This window comes from Suricata suricatta, chromosome 3, assembly GCF_006229205.1.
Source record: "Suricata suricatta isolate VVHF042 chromosome 3, meerkat_22Aug2017_6uvM2_HiC, whole genome shotgun sequence".
Taxonomy (NCBI): domain Eukaryota; kingdom Metazoa; phylum Chordata; class Mammalia; order Carnivora; family Herpestidae; genus Suricata; species Suricata suricatta.
In genome coordinates, this window is record NC_043702.1 from 109,574,597 (window position 1) to 109,590,388 (window position 15,792).

Here is a 15,792-nt window from a genome sequence, read left to right on the forward strand (position 1 = left end):
CAGAAGGCGTTAAAATGAGCTAAATTCTGTGTCGGAGCTTTCCCATGAGACTTTGCTTTGACTGAAGACGGTCTTCTATCATGGACAGGGTCCGAAGTATATCAGTTCAGTTATACCTCTCAGCTTCCTTCCCAGTGGCTTAGGCCCCTTACACAGGAAGCACCCTCCCGCCTCTTGAATTCCAAGCCACTCTCTGAATCTTTCTAAACCTTTTATATAAAACATATCTTCAATCATCATACATTTTAGCTTTCACAAATCACCAAGCACATTCGGTCTTTCTCTGCTTACTGTTTTTTCAGTCTTAAATTTAAAATTAATTAGTTTCTAACTAGCCTAAGTCAAATAAAATAAGTTCTATTTTCAAAATTGTTGTAAGAACAATCAACAAACAAAATACATATTTCTGTTTTACAGTTAAGGACTATTTTCACTGAACTCACCTGAAACCGGTAAAAGGTGCCATCATCTTTGAGTGTGAGCACGTGATCCGAGATCGGAAAGAAGTAGCCATGGGCAGCCATTAATGTTCCCAAATGTAGTGCCTCCACTATTTCATGAAAACAAACAAATAAAAATGTATATAAAATCTTTTTTTCAAATGCTGATTTATAGGCATAAAGAATTTTCTTCCCTTTAGAGTATATTCTTGCATTCAAATTCTTGGCATCTTAAAGAACTTGGCTTTGTATTTTTTTTCTTTTTTTCCAGTTCTTTCACAAAGGGTACTGAGGGGACTTTGGTTCCTGGTAGTGACTGTGCAATGGCCAGCCACACTGCCTGACGACCAGTGCACAAGAACACAACGTTATGGAACTCTGAGACTGGAAGGTTATTCTGAAATCACAGAATCTGACTCTTTCATTTACAGAATGAGACGTATTTTGCTATATGTTAATATTCTTCCACAAACAATTCTGTCGGGCATTTAGAATTTAGAAAGAGCTATATAATAGCACTTTAAGCTTTTACAAGTATTCTCACTTGTATCATCCCCTGCCAGCCTATACAACGGATGATATCCAATACTATCAGGGATTCTTCTAATGACGTGGATCACTATTACATGATGTCATCAGGGAACCATTTATGTGGTGTTAAGTGAGCACTAGGCAACCATTTATGCTTCTACTACAGTCCTGCCATCATCCGACTGCTGTAGCTTCCACGGCTCTATGTTCAGTGTTCTAGATACAGACTATGAAGATGCTTATTTGACAATGAAAATATTACATTTTGTGAGATGGCTAAGAAATGGCTGGAACATAATACTTTGATATTCATTCTCCTTTTATAGCAGCCAACAATTTCTTCCAATAAAATCGTTAATAAAATTTGGTCAACAGAATCATTACTGTATTTGTGCAGGGACAACATAAAGCTTGGCTAACCTAAAGTCTAGAAAATATGGAACTATGCAAAATAATTTTTCAGTCCAGCAACAAGTTAGATTTACTGATCTGTTTTGTATCTTTCTGTACAGTTTAGTTATGGATTTATTTGTTTTAGGACAAGTAAATAGTTCTTTAACTCTAGAAATTCTTACAGTAGTTCCAGGGCTGTGTGTATTTCTAGCTATCAATCCTGGGGAGCTTTGATCCTCTGGCCAACACTGAGTCACTAAACTGCTTGTTGTGGTGCAGATAAGCATAAGAGACCTGTCCCTCCCCTTCTCTCTCTCATGCCTATGTGGGCTAATATTAGAATAATTGCTAAATTTTATAAGTCACAGTGCCCATTTTCGTTGTCATCTATCATCTTGTAAACATTTCTATTGGTGTTGTACTTCTGGCTTGTCTCTGTGTTGTTATCAATAATAAAGAATTGCCAATGATCTTCTTTGTTTTGTCCTTGGAAGACTGTTATTAAGTGTCCCAGCCATCTTAGCCACACTCCCAATTAAGTCCCTCCCTGCATAGAATTGTTTTTTCTACAAAGAAGCAATTTTTCATCAATTATATATATGTGTGTATATATATATATACACACACACAAATAAATATAAATATGTATAATTTTAGCTCAAAGTCAAGACCTTCTCAAAGCCTGTGCTGTTTACAGCTATATATCCACATGTTCTTTGGCTCCTGCTGAAACTCAGGAGCTAGTGTGGGGTTGCAGGGAGAACACACCCTTCAGAGGCGCTCATGCATTGTTATTACTTAACCACGGTGCGCCTCCCCCACCTTACAGAGCTGCTATGAGAATCAAACAAGAATATATGTAAAGAAGTTGGAATAATGTCCTGTGTCTAGGAGACATTCAACAGATGTGTGGTACCTTCATTATTTACACATGAATTCAGGTTACTTTAATCCAGATCACTGCCAGGAAATCCACTTGCATGAATTCGTCATCAAGTAGACTAAGTGAGAGAAACTGGCAGTCATAAATAGTATCCTAAACAGCCACTTATTTTGTGTGTGTGTGTGTGTGTGTGTGTGTATCATTTATAAAACTGAACTAGTAAGAGAAACTATAAGGATTGCTGGCTCATGACAGTGAGCGGGGCTTACGGCCTTGTTCGTATTCCAAGTCCCCAGACTCTCCTATCGAGCAGCATCAGTCAGAGCAGCACATTACATCTGCTTTCAGATTTCAAAGTCAGATGGAGCACCTATCCTGTTATAACCATCTTTATTTGTTATATTCTCAGCAGCCCATGGCTGAGAAAAATATTATCAGCACTACTTTCCAGAAAGAGAATTGAGTTATGGCACATGAGAAAGTTTGCAGGGAAAGATTCAGGAAAGGAACACTGAGATGCCTAGAAAGATAAACAGTAAAAGCCTTCTGAACTCTAATCATAGGAATGAGTGTGACTAAAATAAAATAAAGAACAAAAACCAGTGGGGTGCTAAAGTAGTCATCAGGATTAGGAAAAATACGATGGAAGTAAATATAGCAAAGCTGCAGGGAAAAAAATCAGAAGCGAATGAATAAACATGAGCACATTCTGACCTTCCTGCATCCACTAGCTGGTGATTCTGAGGTATCATTCATTTCAGGAGGGGCAGGTACATGTCTGCAGGTCTTCCTCAAGTAGCACAACCATGCGTGGTCAGATGGTAAGAAGTCAGGTGCTTTGTCACAGGACTACCGGGGGACATGGCTCGAGGATAGGAAAAATGCTCAGAGGAAAAGTCAGGGAGCTGGGGTGGATTGTCTGCTTTCTTTCAGACTTTAAATCTGGTACTTAGCATACCAAGAGTAAAAAGAGCTATTGAGCCAACATTTGCTGAATGCGTGCATAAGTAAATTTATGAATCCACAACACATCAAAAATGTGAACAATACAGTGCTGCATGAAAAAAGCAACAGCAGCTATTTTGTGTTGTGATGATGAGCACCTTGTTCAGCTCTTCCAAGATAATGCAGATGTTCATAGTCTCCTTTCAAGACACTGGTATAAGCTTTTGAGGTGGGGTTGTGGTAGGTGTTTTAATTACTGGGAAAGGAAATCGTGAGATTAATGGCGTAAACACCTCTAAGAGATGTGAGTGGGCATGGTGTAGTTATCAAGGTTGAACTGTTTATTGCTCGAGATAAAGATGGAGCTACACTTCCCCACAGTCCCTCCCTCTGCTTCCGAATATCAGCACAGCCTTATCCTAATAAGAACCCAGAGGACTGCAGACCGTCTTGGAACAAAGTGTTGAAAGAGTTTAATGAGAAATCCATCAAGATGGCCCTCCCAATAATGACACACCAGATGGCTCCATAGCGTTACGCTTCTCAGCAAAATAATCACTAATTAATCTTGTACTTGTGTTATTTGCGCCACCCACACAGCTAAATAAAGTTCAACATCAAACCTGCCATAAAATTCCAGTTTATTTTTCTTTTGGATAGTCAAGCCATGAACAAGCCGAGAAATAAAAACCCATCTGCAAACCACTGTTACTATGTGAACAGCCTAGTGTAGCTTTGTTAAGCCTGATCTACTCCTCACATTACTACACCCCAAACAAACCCTGAAGCCACAGGATTATCAAAATCCTTTAAAAGCAAAGAGAATTCCGCATAGCATGATTTACTTTTGAATCACAAGTATTTGAGGAAGTTAAAGGATGAAAAGCATATTATGAAATAGGCTTGTGTTGTTCAGTGCTAGATTTCTATACATAGGAATATACATAGATTTCTATCCTCTGTCTATACCTGCAACACATTTTTGAAACTCAGTAGTATTTTCCTTGTCCAGAGGCCCAAGCCCTGTCAGTCCCAGCTCCTCCAAATGTAGTCCATAACTGTGAAATCATAGAAAAATGCCTGATTCAAGAGAAGAATAATAAAGCAATCTTGCTAAATTATGTTTTTGCTTCTGTCATACATTACTTATTGTGTAAATTAACAATGGGATGTTTCACCGTCAGCACACAGCATACTTGATGTAGTGAATATGATTAGTGTGTGTGGAAAAATATTTTAGAAGGAAATCCACTCAAAATAGAAAAAAGTGACAGCTGATGTATGATATTAGGGAGAGAAAAAGCTAAAAAGCAGACAGAGTAAGTTACTAAATTGTAAAATAACAGACATTCATCAAGCTGATTCTGAGCCATAAAGATTTTGTTGAACTTATTATTCTCTGTTCAAGGAGGGAGGGAAGTGGTCATTTTAGAAACACTTCAAAATATAATTTTTTTAGAGTTGGCATTTGAAAAGGTGAGTTTAGTCATGTGGAAAAACCAAATATGCAGCACATTTTATTCTCTCACAAGGTCAAATAAAAGTAAACTATTACTGTATTTAGGAGTTTCTGAGATACATCCACATTCTCAATAGTTCTAGAGTTAATGAAAAAAGACATTTGGGCTTCCATCTATTTTTTTTAAGCATCATTTCCACACAGAAAAAATCAAGGGCTGCTTGCTTTTTAACAATAATAATCAGGATGTAGAAGAGAATAATATGGTGATAAAGAATAGATAAGATGGAATAGATTCTATTTGGGAGAAATAAAAACAGAGGCACAGTTGAGATCAACTTTGAGGACCGCACTAGGTAATTAAGACAAGGAAACAATATTCCCAAACAAGGAGCAGAGTACAGAGGTGAAGCGACGAGGCTCTGCAAGCCAAACCTGACTCCCTCGCTTGTCGCCTGTGTGACTTGGCAATGGACTTGCATTTTCTGGGCCTCAGTGTACTCATCTGTAAAATGAGGATAATAAAATGTTTACTGCAAAGCTTTATTGTAAGGATAAACAGAGATAATATGTGCAATGTACTTAAAATAAGGCCTGCCGCATAAACGTGTTGTAAAACTTGAGTTACTGTCAGTTAGTAGATACTTCAGGGAGGACACATCCAGTGGCACTTAGTCTAGTGCTAAGGCTAGGAGGAAACCGGGAGCTGGCGTTGATCCAAGCTTCCAGGTCACATGAAACACTTTCAATTCAACATCTTTAAAGTCCTCCAGGTGATCAAACTGGGGTCTTTCGTGTGTAGATGATGAATCTGCTGTAGAATGTACCTTCATTTTCCTAGACAGCAAAGAACACTGACAAGATCCCAAAGGTTTGGTATTACAGTTATAAAGAAAGATTTCCAGAGGTAATACACCCTGCACACTGGGTTGACAGTCCAAAACCTGACCATGCCAGGGATCACCGGGAAAGCCCCTAATTTAGGAGAGAGGTGGGCAGGACTTACTGACCAGGACACGCTGAGCTGACACTGCTGAGAAATACTGGTGACAACGGAATCTCAGTGAGAGCAGCCACAGCACAGATGAATTCTTAGGGAACCTTAATATTTGCTCAGGACTCCAAAAATCAACGCATTAAGGAAAACCAATTGGCACTGAGAGTAACGCAATCATAAAAAGTGGCCCTTATCAGACACACAGAGTAGAACAGTCCCATCGCTGCATCTCAGTAGGTATTAACAAATTATTTAAATATGAAGAGAAATGCTAATTTATTTTACTTTTTAAAGTTTATTTATTTATTTTGAGAGAGAGAGAAGAGAGAACACAAGTGGGGAAGGGGCAGAGAGAGAGAGAGGATCCCAGCGTGGAGTCTGCTGTGGAACTCGAATCCACAAACCACAAGATCATGACTTGAGGTGAAATCAAAAGTCAGATGCTTAACTGACTGAGCCACTCAGGTGCCCTGCTAATTTTTTTTTAGAAAGAGACCTATGTAATACTGGTGTGGAGAACTGGCTTAAGATCTTCATTATATAATAACTACATGATATCAGGATGTTCATTTCACAAATACAGTATATCCCTCTGTATAATCGGTAGTTTCATCATTGTATAAAATGAACTACATTTTAACAAGACTCTTATATTTATGTGTGATAGGTGCATATAGTGGTAATTCATATGAGAGAAAATCACTCTGAGTTCATCCAAGAACCATGTAAGGAAACTGTAATAATCACAAGAGCCAAGGCAATGATAGATTATTATGAAAAGCAATATTCCCTCTAATATTCATTATACTGGGGCATCTGGGTGGCTCAGTGAGTTGAGTATCGACTCCTGATATCAGCTCAGGTCATGATACCAGGGATGTGGGATCGAGCCCCATGTTGATTCTGTGCTGAGCATGGAGATGGAGCCTGCTGAAGATTCTCTCTCTCTCTCTCTCTCTCTGACAGAATGGGAAAAGATAGTGGCAAATGGCATATCAGATAAAGGGCCAGTATCCAAAATCTACAAGGAACTCACCAAACTCCATACATGAGAAATGAATAATACAGTGAAGAAATGGGCAGAAGACATGCACAGACACGTCTCCAAAGAGGACATCCAGATGGCCAACAGGCACATGAAACGATGCTCAGCGTCACTCATCATCAGGGAAATTCAAATCAAAACCACACTGAGATACCACCTCACACCGGTCGGAGTGGCTAAAATGAACAAATCAGGAGACTATAGATGCTGATGAGGATGTGGAGAGATGGGCACCCTCCTGCACTGTTGGTGGGAATGTAAACTGGTACAGCTGCTCTGGAAAACTTATCTATGAGAAATCATTACTGCCCCTTCTTGTCCTTGTACCTTTTGCCATAAATAAACCTTGAGAACCAGACAAGAGGGAGATGCCTGCCAGATGGGCAGGGGTGCTTGTCTGGGGATCGGACTCTCCCACTCTCTCTTTGGCCTACACCGTCATTCTTCAGGGGAACCCTGGACCTGCAGGAGCTGGACTCCGGCAATTGCACACTATAAAATAGGATCCACTCTCTACACATCTCTTTCCTTTGTCTTCTCTTCATAGAACTCAGCACCACTTATCATATTAAATATTTATCTATTTATTATTAATCTCTTCCAATGAACATGCAAGCTCTGTGTGAATGGGAACTCTCTTTTTTTGGTTATTTTTCATTTGTTTGTTTACTTTTTGGTTTGCTATCTGCAAATTTCCTGTAATATTATAAGCAACTAAAAAAATTTTATCAGCAAAATTGGACACACGAATCCTATACTATTTCATAGAATGGATTCTTAGAAATAATATAATAGAGTCAAAAGTTACTGATACTTTTAAAGCATTGCTAAATATTACAAACTTAATTTTTAAAAGTGTATATACTTTAAATTCTCAGCAGGAGGTTATAAATATATTGGTATCCCTGTAAACTTATGAACCATTTGGCATTAGGATTCATTTCCTCATTCCTCATTTGCTAGAATAAATTGTGTCTTGCTTTAATTTGAATTAATTTGTGTTGTGCTACATTATACTGAATTTTAGCTAAAAAAAGGCATTAGTCTTATTATATCTAGCATGAGTGAAAGAAAAATACACATCAAGTTTTCAGTGAAGGCTTTGAGAAAGGTATGGAAGGGTATTCGGCTCAAGGGAAGAGTAAAGTCCTTCACTTTTTCTCCAATCCTCCTAAAATTGCTTTCATTTCTAATTCTTCATTTTTTATTTGTTCCCTAGGTTTTATCTTTCTTACTTACATACATTATACATCCTTCTGATTTCCTTTAAATAAAATTTTTTCTCTATTATTGATCCATATCAGGTTAGCAATTTACTCTATGAGTCTTCATTTCTTCATCTATCCATTCATCTACCCAACCATCCATCCATTCTTCCATCCATCCACCCATCCATATATCTTGCTATTCATCTAACATAAAATTATTCACTTTCTGCTTGGTTTCATTCCATGGATACAAAAGTGAATATGACATTTTATCTGTTTATATCTTCTTTAAAACGCACAATGCTGTAGAATAGCTATGCTTTAAAAAAAGTAGGTAATGACTTCTGATTTCACCTGAGACATGATAAAGAGTTCAGAAGTTGTCACTCCTATGCTTACAACAAGGAAAAGCTGAAAATCAACTTTTCCTGGAGCAATCAGACAACTGAGGTTGTAGAACAAACCTCTACCTGAAAATCTGCAGAGATAGGCTCATTCAGAGACACAGCCCAGATTTACTTACTTAGATAATTAATTCATCTTTTCCTCCCCTTAGTGATAAACCTAATAAAATATATATAGGATCCGTGTATAAAAAATAATAAAACACTGACAGAAGAAATAAAATAAAATATGTTCTATTTTATATATGAGAACACTTATAGATTGGAACACTAAGGTGCCATTTTGTTTCATTTTGATCTACTGAATTCATTACTAAACCAATCAAAATCCCAGCAAGCTATTTTGTAGACACTGATAGGATGATTCTAGAGTTTATATGGAAAGGCAAAAGACCCAGAACAACCACCATAATACTGAAGAATAAAAACAAGAAAGTGCAGAGAGCAATCAATGAAATTTCATTCAATCGTGTGGGAAAGTTGAAATTGTTTTCAAGCACCCAGAATAAAGATAAATGAAAGATGCATTGGTCACCTCCCCAAAGGGCTTCCAGCCTGGCTGTCTTCTGATCTATGTTGCACAATATTGTCCTTTGAGCTTCTAAAGAACAAACTCTAACTTTGTATTTGTTCTAAGGATCAAATGTAACGCAACTAAAGTTATTTAACATAGTCTCTGGAACAGAGTAGAAACAAACAAACGCAGCTATCATTTTGTTGCTTTCCAACTTAAATCTATTCAACGTTACCCACTTCTCCCCATCACCCAATTCATTTAATGATGTCCTTGGGGGCAAGGTTCATCCCTGCTCTACCAAGAGGTTGCTCCTGATAACCTATTCTGCCCAAGCCCTGCCTTTGCATTATATTCACTCAATTTTTCAGTCAGACTAGATGCTCTGAAGCAGGCTGGTTCTCTCTTCTGTGTCTTAACTCTAGTATTTATTATATCCAGAAACGCCCCCTTGTTTATCTTCACTAGGTGAAATTCTATGCAATCCCCAGGGCCCACTCAAGTACAGCCTTCCCTCATGAAGTCTTTTCTAATTCCACCAGGAATGCACCCTCCCTCCGATGAGTACCCGATCCCTAGTATCTTTTATTGTAACTAACTGTGTTCTGTATTAATGTTTCCTATTATTTCACAAAGATCCTGAAGGATAGGTTCTCTGTTTAAACTCTTTGTTTCCCTGGCCATGCACTTTACACCTGCTATGTGTGGAATGTATCATTTGTGTTAAAAATAAAGTAAGGAAAAGTGAATTTAACTTTAAAAAAACATTTACTTTTGAGTATTTTTTGATACTTATAATAAATTCCCACTTTGCTCTGATAATTGGTATGATTAAAGCTTGTAATTCAGTGGCTGATATATAACTTTTAAAAGACTCAGTTGGTTAAGTGTCCAACTCCTGATTTCAGCTCAGGTCATGATCCAACAGTCTGTGAGACTGGGCCCCACATCAGGCTCTGCACTGAGGGCGTTGAGCTTCCTTGGGATTCTGTCTCCCTCTCTCAATGCCCCTACTCCACTTGTTCTCTCTCTCAAAATGATAAATTAATAAACATTTAAAAGACTAAATTAAGAGTTAATGTCTTGATTGAAGCCACACATCTAATAGTGGCTCTAAGAATAATAAGAAAATATGTGATTTGTATGAAAGAATTTTAAATTTAATATAAAGAGCAAAGTTGTTAAAAATAAAAACTAGCATCAATGATATTAAAATACTACCCTTTTGGGAAAAAATAGTTAAGGAGAGGGAAGGAGACAAACCAGAAGAGACACTTCAATTGAGAACAAACTGAGGGTTGAGGGGGTGGGGGAGGGGGCAAATGGGGGATGGACATGGAGGAGGGCACTTGTTGGGAGAAGCATTGGGTGTTATATGGAAACCAACTTGACAATAAACTATTGAAAAAAATAAAATACCTCCCTTTTTTAAGGTCAACAAGTATGCAATGATAGGGAAACATACTGTATCAGAGATAGGAACGCTTCACAGTAGTATTTATTTCCATTTTTAATCTTCTTTGCCACCCCCTCCTTTATTTCAGTTAGTACAACAGTGATATCAATGTGTAGGTACCAGTTATATGAACACCATCATTTTATCTGCCACATAGCAAAAGAATCTGTTATAAACTGGTGCTCATTTTAGCTTTAAGCAGGGTCTTTAAAAATTTACTGGTATTAATGAGGTATCAGCTCACACCTGTGAGAATGGCTAAAATCAAAAACACAAGAAACAAGTGTTGATGAGGACGTGGAAAAAAAGAACCTTCGTGCACTGTTGGTAGGAATGCAAACTGGTGCAGCCACTGTGGAAAATAATATGGAGGTTCTTCAAAAAGTTCAAAATAGAAGTCCCCTACAATCCAACAACTGCACTACTGGGTATTTACCCAAAAATACAAATACGTGAATTCAGAGGGATAGTGCACCCTGTGTTAATAGCAGCAGTTATTTATAGTAGCCAAATTATGAAAGCAGCCCAAATGTCCATTAACAGATGAATTGGATAAAGAAGATGTGGTATGTATATATATTGTTCAGCCATAATAAAAGATAAAATCTTTTTAAAAAATGAAATCTTGCCATTTGCAATAACATGGATGGAACTGGAGAGTATAATGCTAAGTGAAATATGTCAATCAGAGAACGACAAATATAATACGAACTCATTCATATGTGGAACTTAAGAAACGAAACAAATGAGCACAAGAAAAAGAGAGAGAAACCACAAAACAGATTCTTAACTATAGAGAACACAATGGGGGATGGGGATTAAGAGCACACTCGCCATGGTGAGCACCAAGGAATGGAGAGAATTGCTGAATCACTAGATGGTACACCTGAAATGAATGTAACACTGTGTTAGCAATATTGGAATTAAAATTAAAAACTTAATTAAAGAAGAGTCACTAGAGACGTAGCTTAGTAAACAGTCATGGGAGCACCATCTCTTTTATGCAGAAATCATAACTCCAATTTATAGGATGCCAAAATATTCTACTATTATGCTCACGTTCCTTTTCCTTACTTCAAGTGAAAACTTCTGTTCAAGCAACTGAGGTGCCCCAAACATAGCAGACAGACACCAGGAATTTGAAAAGTTCTATGCTATCTACTGGCATGTTCTATCTAACTTGAAATTTGAAATGTTCCTGGTGATGACAATATGCAATGAAGTTGTTAGCTTCCTGCACTCCGACTCCTGAACCTGAAGCTTTATTAAATCTGCTCTCTCAGAAAAGTCACCGATGACTACCTAGTACAAAAGAGAGCTTCCCCTCGCTCTCTCAGTTCTCTCCCCTTTAACAAGCCACTGATGAATCTCTCTTCACGGAACCCTCTGTTTGATGCCCTCCAAACTCTATCTACTTTGCTATATTTCCCACTGGCTCCCAGACTCTCCTCTGCTGTTGTCCTCCCAAATACTATAGTGAGGAAGTCTCTTGAAATCTATCTTTTCAATGGCTCCCATTTGCATTGACTCTTTCTATATGCTTTCTCCTTTGGCAAGCTCATCGAGTTTCAAAGTTTTGATTTCCAAATGTATAGCTCATTCATTCATTTATTAAAAACATGGAGGAGGTGGTGATGGTGGAGGGCACTTAAGGGGAAGAGCACTGGGTGTTGTATGGAAAACAATTTGACAATAAAATATTATGGAGAAAAAAAGAGAAATATTTATATGTATAAAATAAAGTCTAAAACATACAATGAAAAAAAAACAAAAACAAAAAACAAAAAAACATGGAGGAAAGTACCAAACAAGGTGCCAGCCCTCTTCTTAATAAGGGTGTAGTCTATTATAATAGGCCAAACAGGCAAATAAATGGGCACTCAACCACACCATGTAATAAGAATTTCAATGAAGTAAGTGCAGTGTTCTGGAAACACATTAAAAAGACATCCAATCCAATCTTGGGAGGTCAGGAAATTGTTCTGAAGGAGTTGATATATAATTAAAGTCCTAAATAAAAGGCAGGAGTTATGAAGCAAAGAGAAGGTTCCAAGTAAAGGAAATAGCACGTGGCAATGCTTGTGATGAAGAGGATAATGTCATTTAACAAAGAGCCAGCTTTCTGGTGGCTGTGAGGCACAGTGTGGGGCAAGAAATTCTGATCTGAGTGGATGCAATGGTAAACATGACTACTTCAAAAAAAGGTTACATATTCAAGCAAAAAATGTTTAGACTTTGTCTTACAGGAAATGGGGGATCAATTGGAGTTATGAAACCTCAGAAGAGACATGCTTAGACTGAGTTTTGGAAAAGTCATTGTAGATGCAGGAAAGTGAATATATGGGTGTGGGACAAGGAAGAAGGGACATGAGTTGGAAGACTGTAGTCATTCCCAGCGATATATGACTACAGTTAGAATGAGGACAGAGCCAATGCAGAGATATTTTTTCCACAGAGGTATTTTATTTGCATGTATGTATTATACCCCTAGGAAAAGAATCCCAGGATTTTCCTTCCTGTGTGTTTTCATCTTGCTTCTTTATGGTCCATGATGGCAGCTGAGGGTGTTACTATAATGAAACCAAACTAGTGAGATGAGAGAAGATTATTCTGCCATTTTTCTAGGTCTTTGTGTTGTACATCAAATCTGGGGCTGATTACTCCACACTTGTTTAACCTGCCCATGGGGTTTACAACAATTTTCCCAGTTCTGTGATCATCAATTACTTCAAATTCACAAATGTAACTAACCATGCTTCTTTATCACAGTTAGAAACTGAACACTGACTTTTGAGCATGGTCTAAATGGACAGGGAGCCTGGCATTTGCCTGTATTTTCATATTAATACTTTTGAGAGCATCTGCCAGGACACTCATGAGCACCATTATGGCAGTACGGGAAAGATGATTGAAGGAACAGTGGAGAGATATTTAAGAGAAGTCTACACAGATTTGAAAATAAAATGATGAGGTGAGTTTTTTACTCATTGAATAAATGAAACACCTGCTAAAAATCCAAGTGAAAATCTGTCAGTTAGATCTATAGACCAGGAAGTGAAAGGAATTCTAGATGTATCTTCATGCCAGTAGTGAATTAAATGAGGAAAGATATGGCCTGGAGAGAGGCAATAAAGGAGAAAGACTATGTTTGGGTCTGAAAAACCCTGACAGTTAAAGAGGCAAATAGAGAAATCTGTGAAGAATACTAAATTGGAAGGTCGTAAAGTTTTAGTGAAAACTAGAGAAAGGAGTAATGGAAGACAAGAGGGGGTCAAAAATGCTACAATGAGGTCATATTAAGGGCTGAGAAATGATAATTGAATGTAGCAACAAGAAGGAATAAAGTTTCAGATTATAAGTGGAGGACACAAACAAGATTACAGTGAATTGAGAGACGAGTTATAGACAGAGGAATTAAGAGACAGAAAGTGCAGCTGAGTTGATAAAACTAAGAGAGAGGAAAGCAGCTGGGATGGGCCATTTATCAACACAGGAGTGCTTTGTAATGGGAAAACCGGTGGTGAATGAACTGGTAACTAGTCAGGACACACAAGAGAAATATGCAATAAGAGCCCTGAAGTGGGGCAAAAGGCTGGGATCACAAGCACATGAAGCCTAACCCAGATGAGAAAGGAGACAAGAACAGCGGTGGCCACTATCATGGTTTTTGTGAAGCACAGTGAGTCAGAAAGTTGACCAATTTCCTCTCTGATTTATATTTTCTCTAAAAGTTACAGTGTGATGCTGAAGATGACAGAGAATGAGTCAGTTATTGGGAGACTTCAGGAAAATGAAGAAGGCTTTGAATAATCACTCCCACTGAGTAGGAGCTATGAGGACAAAAACATGATTCCCAAGAGATCCTGAAGGCCCGATTGGGTTTGGAAACTGTGCCGCGTTGGGGACAATAGTCTATAGCACTGAGTGTCTTTTCCATAGCATGTGCACAATTTCAGATAGAGGCAGCCCATAGTGAGACTGACCTGGGATTATCCTCTCCTGGTGGATAGGACAGGCCAAGAGCATTTGTGAACTGAAGTGGCTGACTGTTTTGCTGCCGGGATATGATTCCTTGCATGTCTGTTTTGCCTGTGAAAGGGGCAGTATTGGCATACTGACACCACTGCACCTCCAATACAAGATGAGCACATTTTGTGTGTGCATAATTATTAAATGCATGAATGGTCCTGTCCGCAGACCTTGTTTCTCTGGTCACTGCTTTACCACACCATCACATCATAAGAAGAAGCCTGGGCTTCCATCGTCCTCATTACTTGCAGAATATAACATTCCACAAAGGTCCTGTTTAAGATGATGGGAGAATTTATATCATTTGTATGATAGAATCTAAGCAATAGCTTATTACACTTCTGCCATATTGTCCACCTCATTGTCAATTTGCTTGAAACTTTTTCTGTGACATGGCGTGCCTAAAATCAATTGTTTTCTCAAACGCCTCAGTTACTAATTACAGAGGTCTTTCCAACTACATAGCCTTATTTAATGTATAGTGGCAGTGCCTGCAAGCCACGTCCCCAGAGGTTGCTTAAGTGAGTGAATACGCAATGTGAGTGAACATTTGACAGAATCTGCAGAGGTGCCGGTGGACAATGAGCACAGGCATGAGAGGGAGCCGCAGGAGTGCCTCCTTTCCAGCAATGCCAGGGAGGGAGGGAACCCCAGCTGCCGGGTGTTGATGCTCAGCTCTTTGCTCTTATTTCTCTTATAAAGGGCTGGGTGGAACCAGTAGGGGAGTAGTTAAAGGCAAGTTAAGGCACTCAATTAAAATTTCTTTTATACTTTGTGTAATTTCTTCCTGTTTATGATACTGCATCAGTGACCAAGAACTTATTAGGCTACCATTGTGCATATGTTAGCAGATTAAGCATTTTATCAAATTTGGGGGCCCAGCTGGGAGTAGGAAACATGAATAAAATTTAGGGCTTCATGTTTATACAAAGACAACAAAATAGAAAAATACCTATTTGTAGAGGGACAAGATGTTCCTCTTTCTTGAGAGCCCAACATTGCTTACCAGATCGAGGAGAAATGTCTCAGAAGAGCGATTCTGGGCTTTGCATGCCCAACTACCCAACACCTTCACCTTATCTCCTGTGTCATTCCAGAAGATCTGACCTACTTTCTCTCCCTAAACTACAGGAAAAGAAATATTGACAACAGCTACTTTTCTAAGCTAGAAGCAAGTGGTCTGACCTTGACTCGTGTAAGAAAAGATAGGATATCAGCAGGGGGCAGGATACTTTGCAATGGCTTTACATTTGTTGAAAAATTCCCAGGAAAAAAATCAAAACATAACTTAAAGCAGTCATTTCACTTAATATAATATCATTTGGGGCCTGGAGATAAACTTCCAAATGATAAATTTTTTTTTTGCTTGTAGTTTTACTGTACATTTATTTTTAAAAAAGAAAACAAAAGGCAGACAAACCTAAGTTGTCTAATCAAATAAGCTCAAATCTTTCTGTCGTGTCTGACATTATAATCTTCTACGTAAGT

The 15,792-nt window shown here is 38.2% G+C and overlaps 1 protein-coding gene and 1 pseudogene across 2 annotated transcripts in view; both read right to left on the reverse strand.

Annotated features, from left to right (window-relative positions):
* Positions 1-15,792, reverse strand: part of RGS7 (regulator of G protein signaling 7) — a 488,559-nt gene that overhangs the window by 130,770 nt on the left and 341,997 nt on the right. For both annotated transcript variants that reach the window (XM_029934821.1, XM_029934822.1), the window contains one exon: positions 444-550. In XM_029934821.1, the coding sequence (XP_029790681.1) occupies positions 444-550 (107 nt within the window). The remainder of the gene's footprint in view (positions 1-443; positions 551-15,792) is intronic.
* LOC115288662 lies at positions 12,763-13,161 on the reverse strand (annotated as a pseudogene).